At 36.8% G+C, this 19,824-nt stretch overlaps 11 protein-coding genes across 11 annotated transcripts; 4 read left to right on the forward strand and 7 right to left on the reverse strand.

Moving 5' to 3' along the window:
* Positions 1-37: 37 nt before the first annotated feature.
* Positions 38-1,915, reverse strand: C9374_013756 (uncharacterized protein; the record flags this gene model as incomplete). The annotated part of the gene is made up of 1 exon (XM_044689667.1): positions 38-1,915. One exon carries the CDS (start codon positions 1,913-1,915, stop codon positions 38-40), a length of 1,878 nt encoding a protein of 625 aa, XP_044541745.1.
* A 302-nt stretch (positions 1,916-2,217) lies between these two features.
* Positions 2,218-4,704, reverse strand: C9374_013757 (uncharacterized protein; the record flags this gene model as incomplete). Its single annotated transcript, XM_044689668.1, has 1 exon — positions 2,218-3,729. One exon carries the CDS (start codon positions 3,727-3,729, stop codon positions 2,218-2,220), a length of 1,512 nt encoding a protein of 503 aa, XP_044541746.1.
* A 112-nt stretch (positions 4,705-4,816) lies between these two features.
* On the reverse strand, positions 4,817-6,088 carry C9374_013758 (uncharacterized protein; the record flags this gene model as incomplete). The annotated part of the gene is made up of 4 exons (XM_044689670.1): positions 4,817-4,912; positions 5,010-5,171; positions 5,237-5,395; positions 5,459-6,088. The coding sequence occupies 4 exons, from the start codon at positions 6,086-6,088 to the stop codon at positions 4,817-4,819; spliced, it is 1,047 nt and encodes a 348-aa protein (XP_044541747.1).
* Positions 6,089-6,551: 463 nt separating this feature from the next.
* On the forward strand, positions 6,552-7,728 carry C9374_013759 (uncharacterized protein; the record flags this gene model as incomplete). Its single annotated transcript, XM_044689671.1, has 2 exons — positions 6,552-6,806; positions 6,880-7,728. 2 exons carry the CDS (start codon positions 6,552-6,554, stop codon positions 7,726-7,728), a joined length of 1,104 nt encoding a protein of 367 aa, XP_044541748.1.
* Positions 7,729-7,884: 156 nt separating this feature from the next.
* Positions 7,885-9,000, reverse strand: C9374_013760 (uncharacterized protein; the record flags this gene model as incomplete). The annotated part of the gene is made up of 1 exon (XM_044689672.1): positions 7,885-9,000. The coding sequence occupies one exon, from the start codon at positions 8,998-9,000 to the stop codon at positions 7,885-7,887; it is 1,116 nt and encodes a 371-aa protein (XP_044541749.1).
* A 236-nt stretch (positions 9,001-9,236) lies between these two features.
* On the reverse strand, positions 9,237-10,313 carry C9374_013761 (uncharacterized protein; the record flags this gene model as incomplete). The annotated part of the gene is made up of 1 exon (XM_044689673.1): positions 9,237-10,313. The coding sequence occupies one exon, from the start codon at positions 10,311-10,313 to the stop codon at positions 9,237-9,239; it is 1,077 nt and encodes a 358-aa protein (XP_044541750.1).
* A 536-nt stretch (positions 10,314-10,849) lies between these two features.
* Positions 10,850-11,734, forward strand: C9374_013762 (uncharacterized protein; the record flags this gene model as incomplete). Its single annotated transcript, XM_044689674.1, has 2 exons — positions 10,850-11,162; positions 11,394-11,734. 2 exons carry the CDS (start codon positions 10,850-10,852, stop codon positions 11,732-11,734), a joined length of 654 nt encoding a protein of 217 aa, XP_044541751.1.
* A 182-nt stretch (positions 11,735-11,916) lies between these two features.
* Positions 11,917-13,593, reverse strand: C9374_013763 (uncharacterized protein; the record flags this gene model as incomplete). Its single annotated transcript, XM_044689675.1, has 3 exons — positions 11,917-12,500; positions 12,600-13,074; positions 13,165-13,593. 3 exons carry the CDS (start codon positions 13,591-13,593, stop codon positions 11,917-11,919), a joined length of 1,488 nt encoding a protein of 495 aa, XP_044541752.1.
* A 288-nt stretch (positions 13,594-13,881) lies between these two features.
* On the forward strand, positions 13,882-15,552 carry C9374_013764 (uncharacterized protein; the record flags this gene model as incomplete). The annotated part of the gene is made up of 3 exons (XM_044689676.1): positions 13,882-14,090; positions 14,228-14,568; positions 14,654-15,552. 3 exons carry the CDS (start codon positions 13,882-13,884, stop codon positions 15,550-15,552), a joined length of 1,449 nt encoding a protein of 482 aa, XP_044541753.1.
* A 138-nt stretch (positions 15,553-15,690) lies between these two features.
* Positions 15,691-16,491, forward strand: C9374_013765 (uncharacterized protein; the record flags this gene model as incomplete). Its single annotated transcript, XM_044689677.1, has 2 exons — positions 15,691-16,021; positions 16,130-16,491. The coding sequence occupies 2 exons, from the start codon at positions 15,691-15,693 to the stop codon at positions 16,489-16,491; spliced, it is 693 nt and encodes a 230-aa protein (XP_044541754.1).
* Positions 16,492-16,710: 219 nt separating this feature from the next.
* C9374_013766 (uncharacterized protein) lies at positions 16,711-19,449 on the reverse strand (the record flags this gene model as incomplete). The annotated part of the gene is made up of 2 exons (XM_044689678.1): positions 16,711-18,081; positions 18,145-19,449. The coding sequence occupies 2 exons, from the start codon at positions 19,447-19,449 to the stop codon at positions 16,711-16,713; spliced, it is 2,676 nt and encodes an 891-aa protein (XP_044541755.1).
* Between the last annotated feature and the right edge of the window lie 375 nt (positions 19,450-19,824).

Consider the following 19,824-nt stretch of genomic DNA (forward strand, 5'->3'; position numbering starts at 1 on the left):
CTTTAGAACCATTTTATTGGCCATTTTCAAATTGTACTCATGCCATTTTGACATCAGGAAAGGTCGATTCAATAAATCTCAGAAACATGGTTTGAACTGCACGCCCTTCCTCTCCCTTAATGGCAATACTTGTCCAATTCCAAAATATTTGTGACATGATCGTGGAATACTTGCCATCAATTTTAAATTGACATTCTTTAGGAAGGGTGTTCAACACCAGTTTCAGTCCTTCCAAACTGTAGTTTCCAAAACATAAAACACTCATCAAGAAATACTGGAGTGATGATAGTTTCTTTCCCGTTTTTTCCATAATGATATGAATGGCCGACAAGTATTCGCTTTCTGGAGCATAAAACAGTTCAACGAAGGAAGACACTCTATTATCATAACATATTTCATAATAATGAGAATGACCTGAAAGAATCATGATTATTTGTCGATCAATGAAATGAAGGTCATTTTGAAGTACGACTCCATTTTCCAATAGAAACAATACCTCACGAGTTTTGTTACCATAAATGCCAGCAGTCAGTGCATACTCGAGTAGTGAATGGCCAAGCTTTGGATCTACTCCACATTCATCAATTAGGAACTTGAGTAATTCAAAGGTGTCATTGGGATTGACAACCAAACGTTCTAAATTTTTCACACTCGAAAATGTGAATCCCATTTCTAATTTCATACTTCTAAAGAATTCCAAATACTTTTTCAAACTCATTGATTGCTTGGGAACAACAGTGGTACTAGGTAATGAAAAAAGTAATGGAGAGAGTGATTCTTCTTTGAAACCTTTCCAACGAGCAATTCCAATGTCACACAAAAAGAATTTCAACCATCCCTTATTTCCAATCGTTGCAATGTTTTCATAAATAGTAGTGACATGTGGTTGGATCATGAGAGGGAAAAAATCACGTCGTCTCACGCGTTTAATCAAAGAGATCAGTCGTTGTTGAAGTTCTTCGTAATTCTCATGAGGTTGAGACAATTGTGCCAAAATGGAAGAATCAATCCATTTAACGTTGGATGGAAATTGTTGAATCTCCATTTCTAATAGTTCAAGAAAGGTGATTTTGGAATTACTACATGATGTATTGACATGTTTCAGCAGAAAACCCATGTCAATTTTCAATAATACATGTAAAGCAGAACACAAGCTTGCATGTCCTTCCAATATCAATTTTTCAATAATGGGGCTCAAAAAATCCATCGTTCTGTTATCATGATGACTGAATTGTAAATATTGAAGACATAAATTTGTCAATAACATTGCATTTCCCAATGGAATTTCACATAATTCTTTAGGAGATTTTCCAAACGGCTTACTAAATAGATATGGAATAATTTTTTGAGACCAAATCATTAATATTTTGTTGAGAGCTTGCAAAAAAGGTGATTCTATAGCAATAGCTTGACATTCCAATAACATGCTCTCCATGGTAAATTTAATTCGTTGTAAAGCACGTCTTTTGAAAAATTGAATCGTTTCTTTTTTGTAAGTCGTTCCATAAATATCCATATTACAGAGACGTCTCTTCTCCATCGGTTGTTGTTTTACAATATAAATTTCATTGATTTTTTCTAAATATTTCAAATATCGTCCACGATCTCGACGGAATAAACTTGACTTGTACAATAATTTAAAACGATAACAATTAGAATTGTCAAAATAATGAGATGGATGAATTAAATAATCTACTTGTTGTTCTTTTTCATCATGATCCTCACGATGATGTTTGGAAAAATTTTGAAATTCAAGTTCCAATTCTTTCTGCAGAGTTTTCATCCAAAACATTTCCAGAGTCGTGATGTGGTACCAATCTTTACAGACAAGCATTAAATTATTTAAATATTGATTCGGACTGCAAAAGGATGTAAAAATATGAAAAAGAACATCTTGCGATATTGGCGATGACATTTTGTTTTGATAAAACCTTGTTCAAGTTTTGTAAAGAAAATTCATGCAAATTCGAATTGCGATCCCAAATCATAAGTCTTGTAATTTCAAAGTAAAAGGGCTTACACAAGCTCATTTATTGTCACATTCGCCCGCATGTCGATATCAAGAATTATTTTCATCCTCACTGATTGGTCCTTCAATTGCTTCACTTTTGAATACTTTCATCCTTAAAACACATTGTTTTCAAATTATAACTTGGTTTGGTCAGCCATAACAAGCTCAGTGGTCTACCAAATAGTTAAATTTTGCAATTCGAGTCATTATTTTCTTTTCTTTGATTTTTGAGAGCTCTTCTTAGAGGAAGTTTGTGTGGAATGGTTGCTTGAAGCGACGGATGAAGAGCCGCCAAGCTGTGGAGATCTTCCTGACGAATGAACGCTACTGCAATTGAAAGGTATAGAATCCTTAAATTGATACCGTATAATAGCTGATGATGTAATGCTAAACTTCTTTGAAAAGTGTTTTCGGTTGTGCATGGCAGTCTCTGGCCATTCTTCACTATTGCAATGATCAAAGGCAACATTACAAAGCAATGTAGAGGACGAGTCATGCCATTGAATGGATAGAGGTCGACCATTCCCTGTGGACAGCTCATACAGTGGTGCTTGCATTCGTAAATCCCAGCAACGTATTGACTCGTCATTTCCTGCACTCCACACAAATGGTATACCTCCCACGAGAGAAAATTCACATGCTTCCACTCGATCTGCATGACCCTGAAATTTTAAAATGGGCGAAACTTGTTGTCGGTAGTCAAATAAATACACATTGTGGTCGGCACTGCTTGCTAGTAATACTGATGCCGAAGTTGGATCAAAGCAAAAGTCTGTCACTGTACTTCCAAAACCTACAAATGGCACATCATAGAATCTATTTTCCATGAACACTGAAAATATTACATTGGATGATGCAGTAAATAATGTTCGCGTCATTGGATGAAATTTCATCATGTAAATGCTTCTGTTGTTTTCATAAACAGGAAGCTTGAAACCGTGTGAAGGTTTTTTGGTGTATGGGCTATAACAATAGACCACATTTTGTGAGGTGTCAGCAACAGCAACTAAACCATCCAGAGTTGCAACAGCACCAAATGATATGTTATCATTAGATGCATTGATGGTAAACTCTTTAGCATATGATGGTTCCAATTGAGAATTTGTGCTAATCTTGTAACTGTTAAGACTTTTTGGAGACGTCACTAGTACTGTGTTTTTCTTAATGTCAATACAATAGCTATTGGCGTTTTTGGAATCGGCAATTCTCGTGAATTTCATTTTGCCAGTAATCCCTCCAACAGTTGCCATCACTGATTCTGCCCTTGTCACAAAAATATCTCCACTCAACATTCCTTTTCCTAATTCAAATTTCGAAGAATAAAATTCATCTAATTTTTCACATCGTGCCTCTGCTACATTTCGTGCTGGTGCGTTATTTGCATAGGTTAATTTCATTTCTTCCCTTCGAAAATCAATTTCTCTGCAGAAAACAGCATAAGGCGAAGAATTCTCGTTTGGCTTGGGATGTTTTGAACCAGATGTTTCCTCAATAATTGAATTTTGTTTTTCACTCACATCTTCCAGTCCCAGCATTAATTGCATCATTTGTGCTGCTTTAATTAAAGTGGTAGAAGTCAGGGTTGAAGAGGACAGTTTTGTTTTGATAGTATTCATAGTTAGTTTCAAATCTGCATACATGGAACCATCATTGTATTCATAAACTCCATCTATATAATTTGAAATAATTTTCGTTAAATATAATTGAACTTCCTTCATTCTCTTCTCGCAAAATGGCTTAATGGATTGAAGAAACACATTTTCCATTTGAGTTCGTTGGGTCTTTTTATGAAGCTTGTCCACTCTACTATGAATTTTCATTTGATACTCCCATTGTGCGTCCAAAGCTTTGGTTAAAAATTGAATTCTTCCAATAATATATTGTTCTCTTTCCTCATCGTACTTGTGACTTTCTGGATCGTATTTGCTAGAAAAATTATGAGCAGCACAATTCCAAGGATACTCGCTTGTCAACAAGTAAACGAAAAGAGGAATATTCTTCGGACCACAAGTCAAATGAGAAAATAAGCAAGGAGGATAAAGAACATAGGGTAATGCTAGTGTGTTCCGCAGTACACTGTCAATATCAATTCTGGGATCTAGGGGTGGTGCTTTTTGTGGTTGTTGAGAAGAGGTATTTGTACTTGATGATGATGATGAGGTATTTGGGTCAGTGAGAGAGGATGGTTGTGAGGCAGAATTTGGAGGTGGCTGTTCCGATGATTCAGTAGAGGAAGAAGAAGATTGTAATGATGAAGGTTGATCTGTTTGGCCGTTCTGATGATTATTACTATTATTATTATTTGAAACTGGATCTGAAGAAGATGAGCCATCGTGTTGTGGCTCCGAAAGAGAAGACTGATGATGAATACCATCTTGATGATCATCATCCACGGGATCCTTATTGGATAGTAACAACGGGGAGAGTATGGATTGAGTAGGTATCTCTTCAATGACTTCTTCCGATGACGACACCGAAGATGAAGTCGATAACAGAGTATTGTTCCCATTCGGCAGAACAATTCCTTGTTCCAACTCTTTGGAATATGATGTTTTTACTTGTTCATTATGATCATCTTCACCTTCATTCATTCTTCCTCCGATAGGAAAGGGAGAGAGTTGATGAGAGAAGGTCGGCGATGATGAATTCAGTTCATCCTCTTCCGCATCGCGTTGTAAATCTTGTGTTTGCATTTTTTGGAATTATTTTATTTTGTTTTTCAAATCCGATGAATGGGAACATTGAATATCAAAACCAAGGTTCAGGAAGAGTTCTTTGAAAAGAATCCTTTCATTGAAAAATGTATTAATTGAAAGTATCCCAAATACCTCGTATTGATTTATGTTTGAATGAATAGGGAACTTGAAGGCATCCTCTTAACATTTTTAAAATGTCAATTCCCTGGTATTGAAATCAGCAGCAACATGTGAAAATATCATTCAACAACAAATTGAAAGGCTATTATTAAAAAAAAGCATCAGAAACTATCGTTGCTTACCATCATGACTCCTAAAATTCCAGCAATTTCTCCCAACAATCCTTCAATCGATGAAGTATACATTTCTGCATTGTTGTGTTCTGTTAATGTGTTGTAAGTAAACGAAATGACCACAGTATTGTCATCTCGTTGTGTTAATTCCACAAGTGAAAGAATAGATTCCTTAATAAGAAAAATAAAAACACATCCATGAATCATCATTTTAACGTCTCAACTCCAAAACATACCCATCGTGTATCTGTTAAATTTGGATTTTCTATCGATGGTTTCAATCGGGTGGTCACAATTTTGGTCAAAACAAAGTAATTATCTACATTTGCTACTGCAAAATTTGTTTCAGCAAAGACGTTGGGAACTGTTCCAATTTCATGAAAGGACACTTGCAACTGTTCACAAATTTTGAAAACGAATCATTGTTCAAAATGAAACTTCATGGATGAAACACTTACGCCAAACCTCGCGTCACGTTCCTCTGGAACTGATGGCACCTCAAAAAACAATGAAATAACTCCACCGTATCCTGAAGCATTGGAAGCCATCACTTGATCTGAAAAGTTATTAAATACGTAGCATCGATAGAGTCCATTTTGTTCTATTTCCTTATATTCGTATGGTATTTCAAACTCGACCACATTTCCATCAACCACTCGTGTCGCTGTTTTTAAGGTTAAATCACAAAAATCACATTCATAATATCCATTCCAGTTACAAATGGTGACAGCTGGCAATTCGAGTGGAACTTTCTCAACAATCGAAAGAGCTGTCGTTGGATTATTCTGAGAAGTTTGAAATTCTCCTGATGCGTTCACGACATACCAAATACAAAATACAATGGCCAATACCCATCCGATGCTTGTGACAATTTCCGGAATGGTAATTGGAATTTTGTACTTGTTTTTTGGAATACTATTCGAGGCAATACTGTTATTCTCATGGTCACTCTTAGGAGTGATCGTATCAGCGAGAGCTGGCGATTGAGGAGTTGATTTCAACTTCAAATCGTTGGTTGTTTCTTCATTGTTATTGACAGATATCCTGCTTGATGGGTCTTGAGATTGTATTGAACCCTCTTGAGACATTTTTTGAGATTTCATACAGAGCGGGAAGATACTTGGATTCACCTCTTGGTGATGATGGATCTTATTGGTTTTGAGGGACAGCTTGTTTGAAAAGTTCTTGAGTTCAAGATTTGTAATTGAGATTTAGCGAGAGCGGGTGGATGATAAGTGGCATGTTTGATCAAAACAAGAAACCATCCAATCAGTACTATATCTCAAGTTGTCCATGATATGGTCAATGAAAAGTCTTCTTCAATAACAACGATGTGACAACTGCTATTCCCTTTCCAAACCACTGAATTGGCATGATATTTTCTTTGGCTTGACATTTGACATTGGCCAAAAAAAATTCATTCTTTTTGTAAACCGTTGCAGCAAGCATTCCTAAACTAAAAGACAATTTAGGGCAGACTCTGATATGCTTGTAAAACCTTTAAAAAGTGTTGGTGTTGAGCTTCATTTCTTCTCATCAACAAAACAAAAAATGTACAAAAGAATTGTATTGTTATGCACAGTACTCTTGTTGGCAGCAGCTGTTGTGATGGCAGCTGACACAACCAGCTCAAAGCCTGTTGATACTTATGGCGAGCATAAGCAGTTTTGCTACAAGAGATGTAAAACATATAAAACTGAAAAGGGAAAGTGCAGTGATTATGAATGGAGAGGAACCACCAAGAAATGTTGTGCTTGGAAAGTTGTTGGTAAAGGAAAGTGTTTGAAGTATAAGAGATACAGCAAGGTAAGTTCAAATCTCTTAGTACTTGTGAATTTAGAATTCTGATTCTTCATTAAACGTTGTTCATTCTCAACAGTGCATCTACAAATCCAAGCCCAGAAAATTATGTTTGGGTCATGGTTACAAGCAAGTGTGTAAGCCAAAGAAGGAAAGATATTGCGTCAAGTATGGATGGAAGCACCAATGCGTTGGAAAGGGAAAGAATCACCACTGCGCCAGATATTCTTATCACTTCATTTGTTCCAAATATGATAAGAAGCACATCTGTGCAAGCTACATCAAGATTCCAAAGACTAAATATTACTACAAGACCAAATGTATCCATTACAAGATCAAGGCCAAATGTGACTCCTACAAGCAAATCTGTAAATGCCAAAAGAAGTGGAAGAAGGTCACCAAGAAGCACTACAAGGGATGGTACGATACTTATCATCGTGCTTTCTGTATCAAGAAGTGTCACTCCATTTGTAACAGAGTGGTCAAGAGAAGATACTGTGTTGCTCACAAGAAAGTTCGTTTCGCTCGTCCAAAGGGTTATATCAAGAAGTGCAACAAGTTTGTTTTCAGAAAGTTCTGCGTTGCTCAAAAGAAGGCTCGTTTCTGTACCAAGTGGGTTAAGACTAAGTTCTGTAACGCTCGTAAGAAGGTCAGATACTGCAAGATTCACAAGTATAGAAGATTCTGTAAATACTACAAATCCGTTCCATTCTGTACTCAACATCATACTACCAAGTCACGTTGTTTGAAGAGAAAGTACTGGAGAAAATGTACCCATAGATCCTACGGAGTCAAAGTCTGTAAGAAGTACCAATTCGTTGGTGGTAAATTGCATTGTGCCAAGAGAGGTTTGGTCAATAAGTGCACGGAATATGAGACTAAGTGTTCTCCAATTCAAATCGACAAGTATGTTCCAAAGAAGAAGTAATTTTGAAGAGACTTGTTGGAAGTTTTGAGGCATTTCAATGCCAATACTTGCAAAATCGTCAAGAGCGGCAATTTCTTGTAAATAAACATACATTTGCCTTCTTTACAAAATTCAAGGTGTAATTGCGTGTTGTTCGATCAAGAAAGGAGGCTTCTCTTAATTATCAGAATGAGAATGACTGAGAGTTTGTAATGAAAGCGATTTTGCAGCCCACATCTCCTTCAACAAATCATACATGACCAGAATAAATGTTCCACTTGTTCTTCTGGCTAAACACTCCACGAGTGCTCCCTTGAACAGGCTAGAGACGCCATGTCGAGAAACCATTGTCTTGATAGTTTGAACAGATGACATGTATCCATCGGAATTTTGTGCATTGCCAGTCATGCTTTGCAAGATCATCTCTTTTTGAATATTTAAAAATGGTATCGAAAACAGTACAGAAATTGAGGTGGCACATTGGGCAATCAATAATTTGGAACAAATTCCATAAGCATCCCATTGATTCTTGAAAGGATTGTTCACATTAAGAGAGTCGTACACTCCAAACAATAAACCTCTGCTTGTGACAGCATTCATCAATCCAATTCCAAATCCTTTGAAAAGAGAAGAAAAGCCACTCGTACTCACAACAAAATGCACCGGTCCTTTAAATTGACTCACAACACGATGCTTGCTAAGATAGGTAAAGTACCTCATTTGGGCATGCTCAAACGGATGCAAAACCACATGTGATGCTGCTCCAGCCAACGCTCCTGCAGTCAAGTTGAGAATCAGCTGGTTCTTTTCATCATGTTGACGATTTAAATTCAATATGACTTGAGATGATGCCAGAATATCTTTACACGTATCCTTCAAAGAAAGCGCAAGTGCTTGAGCAGGAGCAAATTTTGTAAGGCACGACGAAAATCCTGTGGTCAAACCTTTTGTGCATTGATAAATGTATCGCGAAAGTGTGATAGATTGGCCATTCCATATAGGCAGAGTTTGTTGTAACGGTACTGAAAGCGTTCTTCCAAATACTGCAGCCACTGTTCCAACAGCAAAGTTGGATGGCAAACTCGTCATCAGTTGAGGTACATGATGATTCATGTAGAGGCCGCTTGGTGAAGAAAGGCTTTCTTTAACGTCACCATGCTGATGATACTGTGCTGGTAAATATGGGCTTTCTGTGTGATGATCATGATGAAGATCCAAAGGCTCATCGTGATGCTTATCCGAAACTACGGATTGAAAGAGAACATTAGAATTCTTATTCTTGGTATGATCCATTTGTCTATGGTCAACGTTGTAGTGTTCGTGGAGGATGTAGTAACGAGGCGTTTTCAATACAACCAGCTTATTAGGTCAATCAAGCCTTTTTGTTTGTTGAGAAAAAACTACTAACAAATTTTCCTTTTGCGTCAGTTGTTCTTTTTTACCCAAATATGGATCATTGGCAAAACTTTCAAAGAGATGTCTGGCAGTTTTTTTCTTTGCCCAATGTTCAATGGCTTTGGAACGAGCTCTTATTCCATTCTTTTGTACCACTCTAATCGTCCTTTTGCATAGGAGAGAAAGTCAAATTCTAAATTTGACACATTGCTCTGAACGATTGCCCACAGACTCCAAAACAAATGTGACAATTTGCAGAAGAGTGGTATGGATTTGAGAAATTGTTTCACATGGTGTTGAGTAATTGCATGAGTGTGGGCAGTGTCAACGAAGGATTTCAAATATTCATAGACAAATGTTTCTTGAATTTGTTGAGATGGAAATAGACTTTCGTCCATTTGAAAACCACAATATTCGTTAAAGTGATTTCCAATGTCAAAACCTCTGTAGTTGTATCCACAATATTCACAATCTATGAATTGCACTTTTGTGTCAATCGCATCTTCTCTCGCAATAATGTTTAAAATTACCAGGTCGTTGTGACAAAATCCAATGGTAAAAGGGTCGATCACTTGATCTAGATTGGTTGGATCTGCAAGTTGTTGCTGCGAACTGTCGTGACCTTTTTTCATGCCAAACGAAGCTGAATTGGCAATTTCTTCTACATCATTGCAAATTCTTTGAAAATCAATTTCTTTCTCAAATTTTCGCATAACTTTTTCATCTTTCCATTCCATATTCTTTACAAGTTCAACCCATTTCCTCAAACATGTGAATAATGAAGGTGAAATTTGAGAGTTGGTGTAGTGGTCTTGAATTTTCAATTTGTGCCACTCGGCTAACTTGTGAGCAATCTCCTTGCAATACAGTGTGGCATCCTGTGCATTCTGCAAACATTTTCCTTCAACATATTCATAAATAAATCCATTTTGAAATACAGCATAGACACGAGAGCCTACTCCTCTCTTTCCCAACTCGATCATGTGATGTAATTCCTTTTTTCGGTCGATAAGCCTCTCTGTTTCCAAGCCATTAATTCGTACGAGAATGTTGGTATGGTCGGAAAGTGTAACCTTGTACAATCGATTGGTGTTTCCTCCCGTTTGTCTTTGTATCTGCAAATCCGATGATAACTTATTTTGCAGAGAAAACACTCTTTCAACGAGTTGTTTAATTTCCAAAATTAATTCATCTTCCTCCCTATTCATCATGTCTATTTTGTAATCATTGAAAAATTGAACCGATGATTCATCAAACAACAAATTTTGAATTTGCCCATCCTGAGCAATGCTTTCGTCGTCGTTGTTGTTCTGTACTAGATTCATGAAAGACGCGGCACAGATGAGTTTTTCAACAATCAAATGATATTTTTCTTTTTTGTTGGTTGAAATTCAAAAGGTATGAAAGAAAGCAAGCCGTATACCACTCGAATATGAAGAAAAGAACGGGCTATTTGCAATACAACCACTCTTCACAAATTTCTTGAGAAAAGGTTGCGCGAAGTAATTCCTTACACCAGAGAAATTAAAAAATTTTTTGCGAGCCAGCTGCGCTGTGACAGTTGAGTACCCCTCTTGATTGCGCAGGGGGGGTAATTCAGACCGTGTGGTTGTATTGGAAACAACAGAATAAAACCTTCCTTTGGGGGCGTTAAGGGATTTTTCATTTTGAAACAAAAATCAAAAAAAATTATCTATTGATTCATCGCACACATTAAATCATCACACGTTTATCGCTCTCAACAACGATGAGAAAGAATCTTACACCCCTTGATACTTTATCCGTTAAATCAACATCTTCTCCTCAACAACAACAACAACATGGAGATCATTTTCAACATCCAACAACCACTCCAACACTCAAAATGCCTCGTTCCGAGTCTCAATCATTTCTGAATATTGCTGATACGAGCTCGGGGGAGGTAGTGAGCACCAATTTCAACACACAACCATTTAGTGATAAGGCTGCTTGGTTTATTTATATACTTGTGTTGTTTTTGTCTTATTGGGCTTTGTTTTTGGGATGTTTGATTTATAGCAAAGCAATTTCATATTTGAATGGTAGGTTTGTGTAAAGGATAATATCATTTTAAAAACTAATAATATATAATAATGCTATTTACAACAATCATCAAAATACGTATGAAATTATTTTCACCAACTCGGAATTATTGTGATGAAAAATTTTTGCTGTGATGATTCTAATTGGAATTGGATCATCAATTGATGCATTCGAATCATGGCAATTGAAAAATATCACATTATCCAAAATTCACACAACAACTCAATCAGATTCAATGATCAATGCCACTATTTGGACAGCTTTGAATTGTCTTCATTCCATTTGCACACTGATTCTTTTTCACTGGAAGAAAGGATCTCCCTACGACCTTTCCATTCATTTACAGGATCAATCAAAATTGACTTTTTGGGAACAATTGGACAATCAAAAGCAATTCACTCCTACTCGTAAATTCATGTTTGCTATTCCATGTGTATTGTTATTGCTTACGTCTTGGCATGTTGGAGACAGCCTCGCCTTATTATTTGTGAATTTTGTTTTCACCCTTATTGTAGTTCTTGCTAAATTACCAAGTTTCCACAGAAGGAGACTTTTTGGAATCAATGAGTAATTTTTGAATGGTGTTCTTCTCATGAACCACTTTTTCGTTTTGCTCCAATGCTACTGCTTGCTACTAATCGTTTTTTGTAAATGATTAATTTCACACCAAGTAAATCTTGTGGTTGCAACACGTTCCCAATTTATTCAAAGCACGTAATACATGAAGGTAGCATTGTCACGTAGTAGATTTGCTTATTTTCTTGGAGGATTTGAGTGCTTTCGTCTGATGTTTGAACCGTACTTGTTGCCGATACTTTTAGAGGAAGATGAATTAGAACCACTACTGTTGGAGCTGCTACCAGTAGATCCTTGTTTTTTACCCTTATTATTGTTGGCACCAGAATTATTCTTTCCATTTGGTCTTCGATTTGAATTTCCTTGTGGTCTTGAAGTGGATCCACTTCGATTATTGGCACCACCTCCTGATTTTTGAGATGAAGTATTCTTCTTCGAACCATTTCTCTTGAACAACTCCATTCCAGATTTCACATCTCCAATGGCACTATTAGTGGAATGAGCTGTAGAAAGTTTGGAGATGAGAGAAGTTTTTCTGACATTGGAAACGACCTTTTTCGCATTGGTAGCTACTCTTCGAATGTTCTTCATGATGGCTGCTCGATTCTTGACAGCACTTGTGGCTTTGGTTAATGTCGTTTTCAATGATTTGAAATTTTTTGGAAGTTTTGCAACATTCAACAGACCAATGGATTTGGCAACACCATGAAGACCAGTAACACCAGCAACCAAGTTAATACTTCTCTTAACAGCAAGATATGCTATTATTTCAACATATCAATTTTCAAACATGTCAGTAATCATTTTTCACAGGACAAAAAAAACATGAAAACTCGCTTCCATCTTTCACAATTACTTACGCTTGGACTTGACCACAGGAGCAATCTTCTTGGCCACCTTTGCCTCAATAGGTCCCAACTTTTTTTCAGAAAAATTCGAAACTCCTGTTCCCACGGTCGATGCCGCTTTGGCCGCCCTTTCGAATCCCCACTTTTGCAACTTTTGTGAAGCCGTTCCTGAAAGCCATTTTCCAGCTTTTGAAATTGAAGTCGAATAAGTTCCAATTCCATCGACAAAGTTCATGACATTACTGGCAACTCCAATGGCAGGTAAAATGAAGAGAGTTTTTGCTTCTTGGTTGTTGGATGAACTTTCCAAAGAGACAGAAGGAGGTTCTTGTTTTTTGACAGCATTCAAATAGGAAAGTGAAGAAACCATTAATTCAGCACTTGGATTGGCAGCTTTGCTTGTCAAGTCACGAGTGACTGCTAAAAGTTGAGTTTTGAATTCTTGTTGGGCTTGAGTGAGGCCTGAGTTTGGAATGGCGTCATGGATCTATTGAGAAGCGTTTTCAAATGTACGTTTAATATTCATTGACATTTGGCATGTAAACAATTTATATAAATAGAACACCAATAACAATACCTTTTTCACTTCATTCGCAAATTGCAACAAACTTTCAGCAATTTCTGTAGCCATCTTACTTGAAACAGCATCATGAACTTGAGTGGCAATTTCTTTTGTTGTTGAATCCAATCGAACTTGTTCTGGTTGTTGTGAAGAGATTGAAGACGAGGTTTCTTCTTGTTGAGAGCTTGTCATTGGAGTACTTTCCTCTTGAGATTTTGATGAAGAAGAGGATGTAGAAGAGGTGGATGAAGAGCGTTTACCGGCACCGTTCACATTTACATTGACAATTAACTCGACTCCACCATCACGACGATGACGAACAGAGACATCTCGAGCCAAAGTGAAAGTCAAGAAAAGGGATAACAAGAGAAGTAATTGAATGAGAGTGGACACCTTGAAGAGGCGCAGAGTCCCACCTGATGTTGTTTTCTTGGGATTTATCATGATGGCGAAACGAGTGTTGACACCAACTGACAGCTGTCACTTTTTTTTTTGAGATGGGTCAGACTTTACCTTTCCTCGCGCACTGGACTATTTCCAGCCAGGTGTGCCATCATCTTTCGTTTCCTTCCATTGTGGTACCCTTGTTCCTTCAAGATCAACCTATGAGAGATCTTGTCATGAATTGAATTTCACACTATGCGCAGGAGGACCAAACATCTAAGATTTTGAAACATCAAAATAAAAGTGAATCGAATTATTACATGCAATTTTTTCACTTTCCAAAAAAAAATGTCGAATCAACCGAATCCAACAAATCAAACAAATCAAACAACAAGAAATTCTCTTCCACTTTCTGGAATTACAGTATTCGATTTGTCTCGACTCTATCCAGGTCCATTATGTGCTCAATTATTGCAAGATTTAGGAGCACTAGTGATTAAAATTGAAGATCAAAGTGGAGGAGACCCGACGAGATATTTCCCTCCATTGATGAAAGAGTAGGTGTTTGGGTTGTTGTTGTTTGGTGAGATGAGGATTATTGATGATGATGATTGCTGAAAATAATATTTTTGGATATATTTGGAAATTTAAAATCTTTGGATCGAAAAATAATTAATGATTTTTTGAACAATAGAGAGGAGGATTCTGAAAAGAATAGTAGTTATCTCTTTCATTGTTTTAATAGAAACAAAAAATCAATTGCTTTGGATTTTAAACGAAAAGATATTTCACAAATGTTAAAAAAGATTTTATTTCAAAAGGAATTGTTTGGTCATGAAACACCGAGTGGTGTGAGAGTTTTAATTGATAGTGCTCGACCTGGAAAATTAGAACAATTGCTTGGAATTAAACATGTGAGTGAATTATGGGAGGAATTTCCAGCGCTTGTCATTTGTCGAATTTCTGCATTTGGACAAGATGTGAAAAAATATGGAGATATTCCAGCTCATGATATGAATACTGTTGGAGCAGCTGGTAAGTGGTTCGTAGAGAGTATATTCTCTGTTCGGGAGTCTGACTTTGAATGATCTTGGTGATATTTCATAATTTCCATTTTTAGGAATTTTCAACATTTCTGGAGACGTTTCTGAAAAGAATTCCGGATTGAAACCTCTTCCTATCCAACTCTCAGATGTCATGACTGGTTACAGCTCTGCCTTACAAGTAACTTCTCTCATTCGAAAATTAGAATCCATTCTTCAAAATCCAATTTTCACACAACAAGAAAAAATCGAATTATTGAAACAAGTGAATCGACAAATTGATGTCTCCATGTTTGACAACGCCATTGCCACGATTCAAATGTCTCTCACGCTACAACTCAACGGATATGAAGAAATGGCATCCAATGGAAGACACGTCCTAGCTGGTTCCATATTAGGATATAATATTTATCCAACTAGGGAAGGATTATTATCGGTTGGATGTTTGGAACCACATTTTTGGAAAGCATTTCTCACAGTATTATCTCGATATGAAACCATTCATTCGTGTCCACAACAAGAACAATTCAAAGATTCTGAACGACCATCCAACAACACCATTCCACAACAAATTCATTCCCAATCATCCACTCGAATTCTTCCTCTGACCAAATATACTTCTCCTCAATATTTATTTTCCAATGATTCTGAATTGAAAAGTCGTATTACAAAAATTCTGACAACAAAAACAGCATGGGAATGGGAAGAAATTTTCACACAACACTGTGCAAGTTCTGAAAAGTTGCCAGTCACGAAAATTCGAACATTGCAAGAAATTGATCGAGAATTATTGCGGGAACGAAATATGATTGCGAATATGGATCAGAAGAAACAGCGTTGGATTGTTAAAAATGCATTGGATTATTCGTCATTGTTGAAAAACACAACTTTGGACCATTCTTTGCAAGATGATCATCATCAACGAGGACCTCAATTAGGAGAACATAATGCCATGTTCCTCTTCTCCAAATTGTAATATTTTTTTGTGACTTTTTCAAGTTTCAATTTGAAGTTTCAATTTCACAACTTAAAATAAATCAAGAAAAATAAATTCACAAAAACAATGAAAAAATTGAAAACATTGTTCACAACAACAACCTTCAATCATTGAAACATGCCCTCTCTCTTTCAATCTCTCCCCAAAGAGTCTTTTCAACAACAAACTTTGAATTATCTCAATTCTGTACCCATTCGAAAACATGTCACTGCAGCTACTACCGACGACTGTGTGGTGGTCTATCAGGCATACAATCCAGAAATTGCACAACATGCAGTTTCGCATCAAACCTTTGAAAATTGTTCCAAGTTTAGCATGACTCGAATGACTTGGATCAAAACAAATTATTTGTGGATGATGTATCGGAGTGAGTATGCCACGAGTAAAAATCAAGAACGGATATTGGCATTGTTTATTGATAAGGAATATTTTGAAAATTCAATATTGGGTGAGTTGATATATTCGAATTTCAATTTATTATTTATTATTTTTTTTATATGAATTTAAATTTATAATAATTGTAATATTATTATTTTGTATTTATATAAATATTTAGGAAATGGAATTTGTAGTTATTTCTATTACGGATTAGACCAAGTCTATGGCAGTGAAGAGGAATGGAAGAAGTTAATGGATCAACAAAAACATGCCAACACTTGTGTGCGAGTTCAATGGGATCCCTACCACGATCCCTCCGGAAATAAATTACCAGAAGTAAGGGCCATTCAAATCGGATTGAAGGGTGACATTGTCAAGGAAATGCTTTCTCAACATAAAGTGAAAAAAATTGAGGATATTACTTCGTATGTGAGGGAACAACATGAACATTGGAAGCAAACGGGAGATTTAAGCATTCCAGTGGAGAGATTGTATTCGATCGAGAATGAGGAAATTAAAAGAAAATTGGCGATTATGTAAATTATATTCATTCGCGAACAACGACAAAGTTTGATTTGACAATAAAAGGAAATGAAAATATTACAAAAAAGTAACGTTCCGAATGGAGTACGCTTAGAATTCAAAATTGAAAAAAAAGCTCGTACTAATTGTGGACACACCTTTCTTGTCAAGACAACATGTTTAAAAGTTCAAAATTTAATGAGCGAATCACATGCATGACAATGACAACAAAACTCACTACACATGATGAGTTACAACAGGATCTGTGGAAAAGGCAACTGCTTCCAAATCATTTTGCAAGGAATCGACCAGTGTCGAAAATTGAATACTCGATTGCAAATTATCAACAGAAATGCCCTTCTTGTGTAGTATTTGTGTAATTTCATTCACAAGTCCATCATAGTAAGCGGATGGATTTTTCAAATGTCTTTTGAGTAAATTAATTCCTCTCAAATCATGAGCTAAAATTTCATAATAATCGATCTGACCAATCATGCTGCCATCCAATGAAGTAATTCCAGTGTTGTAGGCACTTCGTTGACCTGCTTCAATGGCACGAACGATATGAAGATGAACTCTGGCAGCCAATGCAACATAGCTAATCATATCAATGGAACAGAATGGATATAAATCTGTGTAGGTTGTGTACGTAACTCGCAATGCACATTCTTCAATGAGATCTTTTCGTTGTCCAGCTTTTGTGAGAATGGCAATTTTCAATCCATTCGAAATAAACAAGTAGACTAAATCAATTTTAGAAAATGGTTTCGAGTTTGCTGTTTTCGTTAACATGTTACTCTGTGCATACATTAATTTAGTCAAGGTATCAATCACGTCTAACATTTCTTGATAATTGTGTTCGGTAATTTCCTGTGAAACAAGATCATGAAATTCAGGAGGAAGTGATTGTCCAGTAGAGAGAGTATACATTTGTGGAATTTGCTTAATCATGTCCATCACATTACCAGAATAGTCATTAGAAATTCGATTGTTACATGTGGATATTTTAGCATAGGCATGAGCTCTTTTAAGGAGTTGAGCTCGATCGTCCAATGCATTTTCATTTGCAAGTGATTCCAAATAAAATTCACAACATTGTAAGAAAAATTTGGCAGTCTTCAAATCATGATTCAAAGATTCCACAAATGACATGTAACAAAAAGCAGTAGCTACATAAAAATTAGAGTGATGACAAAACACGGTTGACAATGCGTGACGTGCTTCAAGCATAGCTCGAGCTGCATCTTCAATTGTTCCACATCGTTGTTCAACAAGTGCTCGAATGACTGTAAATAACACTTCCACTTCTCGCTTATTTGGAGTTCCTGGAGGACATTTTTGTTCATCCAAATAATATTCGAGTTCGTCACGAGAAAACAATGGAAAATCAGCAGCCAAGCAAGTGAAATAAATATCCACAATTTTAGATTTTGCACGATTTGGAATGACAGGCATATAGGGTGTCAAATTTGATGATGATTTAGATCGATTCTTCTTTTTCTTCTTTTTCTTTTGTTGTGGTTGAGAAGTATTCCTCTTGGGAGTGCGATATGTACACTCCACTCCTCTTGAAACACATTTTGTACATGATGGCAGTCTCTTGTCACACTACGTATATCATGAAAGTTAAATTTAATCCTCTTGTGCAATTCTACATGTAGAAACACAAACCTTTTTATGAAGCTGTCTGCATTGCACACAGGCAATAGGATGGAATTCACATTCATCCTCTGCATTCGTATGGTCATCAGAATCGTCAGAGGAGTCTGAATCTCCCGATGAATATTGCTGCAATGGTGGCAAAATGCCACTGTAAAATATTTGCTGTGAAGAGTGAGTCATTTGTGGATTACTAGGAGTAATTGAAAGATTATTTTGAGGTGATGAATACCCGTATTGTTGTTGATGAGGTGATGATTGATTGGATGAAGGCATATTGGAGGTCATGGTGACACTTGTTGGTAGAGATGCAACATGTTGATGGCCTGCATCCAAACTTCCAGTGTCACTTGTCATTAGAGATAACAGCGAAGAGGAAGAGGATGATCCTGATGAATACGTGCCCATGTTGGTACCAAAATTACCACTTGTAGAACCGTGCATGCTATTTGTCATTATTTTTTGATTTGACGGCGAGTTGGTTGTGGTTACGTTCGAGAGGTGATGAACGTGGAATTGTAGTTGTTTGTTGGTAATACCATGGCCACTATTGGATTTGTTTTGTAAAGTAGTATTCCTAGAAGTAGTTACACCGGTGTTTGTAGTCATCATCATTGGATGATCTGAAACAATGTTCCCATGATTACTCCACAAAATGGCGTTGGAATTGCCATTCGTGTTGTTGTATAAAGTAGGATGAGGTTCATTTGTGTATGACATCTGACCGTTATTGCCAACATGCATGTTGTGGTAATTTGTTTGAGATTGTGTTGGATTTATGTTTGACAGAATTGTGCGCTGTTGTTGATGCATCTTTGTCGAGGATGATCCTCCAAATTTTGATACAGTCAAATTTGCTTGTTGTTGCATCTGATCTAACATCATATCCAATAAACTTGAAGTATTGCTATTGTTGACATTACTTCCCAGAATAATGGTATTAGCCGATAATACAGATGACGACGAGTAGGACATGGGATAACCGTTTTGTTGTTGTTGCATCAAATTTTGGGAGTCATTTGTCGTGCCACTTCTCATCTCAAAAGGATTTGAGTGTGGTGGAGATATATATCCTTGTTGTTGTGGAATGGAAAGAACTGAATGTGATGGAGATGCCGTTCTGTTCTCTGTTTTAGTTGGCAGCAGTGTCACGCTCGGCTGTGAGGAGAGATGATGAGTGGATGAAATACCATCGTCGCTGTTATTGCTATTACCCCTACTCGTCATGGTGTTGGTCATGTTACTCGCTGTAGAAGTATTCATTGCATGAGTTGGCGAGGAGGGAAGAGGAGACGAATTATTTGTCCTAGATGACATTTCAGAATCTTGTGAAAAAGGTATCGACTGGATGAGAGAGATCTCTCTTGGCAAAGAATCCAAGATTGAAAATTGGGAGGAATCAAGGAGTCTGGCCAGTGAGTTACTTGTTGTGTGAATCACTATCGAGTAAATGTGTGAGTGGTCTCTTGTTTTTTTCTTGAAAGAAAACCCCACAATTTACATGTTGGTGATGATCACCCATAATTCTTCCTTGTTCATGCTACAAAAGTAGTGGTATTATGCGATTGGGATTTGAGGGGAGACAATAGGACGACGAGTCAAGTAATCCGAAGATGTGGCGCTCAAATACGAGGCCAACACACAATGTTTAAAAGGTTTGACACTTGCGAGGTTCTTTCAAATTTGAATAGC

The sequence above is a fragment of the Naegleria lovaniensis genome (genome assembly GCF_003324165.1).
Source record: "Naegleria lovaniensis strain ATCC 30569 chromosome Unknown tig074, whole genome shotgun sequence".
NCBI lineage: Eukaryota > Heterolobosea > Eutetramitea > Acrasida > Naegleriidae > Naegleria > Naegleria lovaniensis.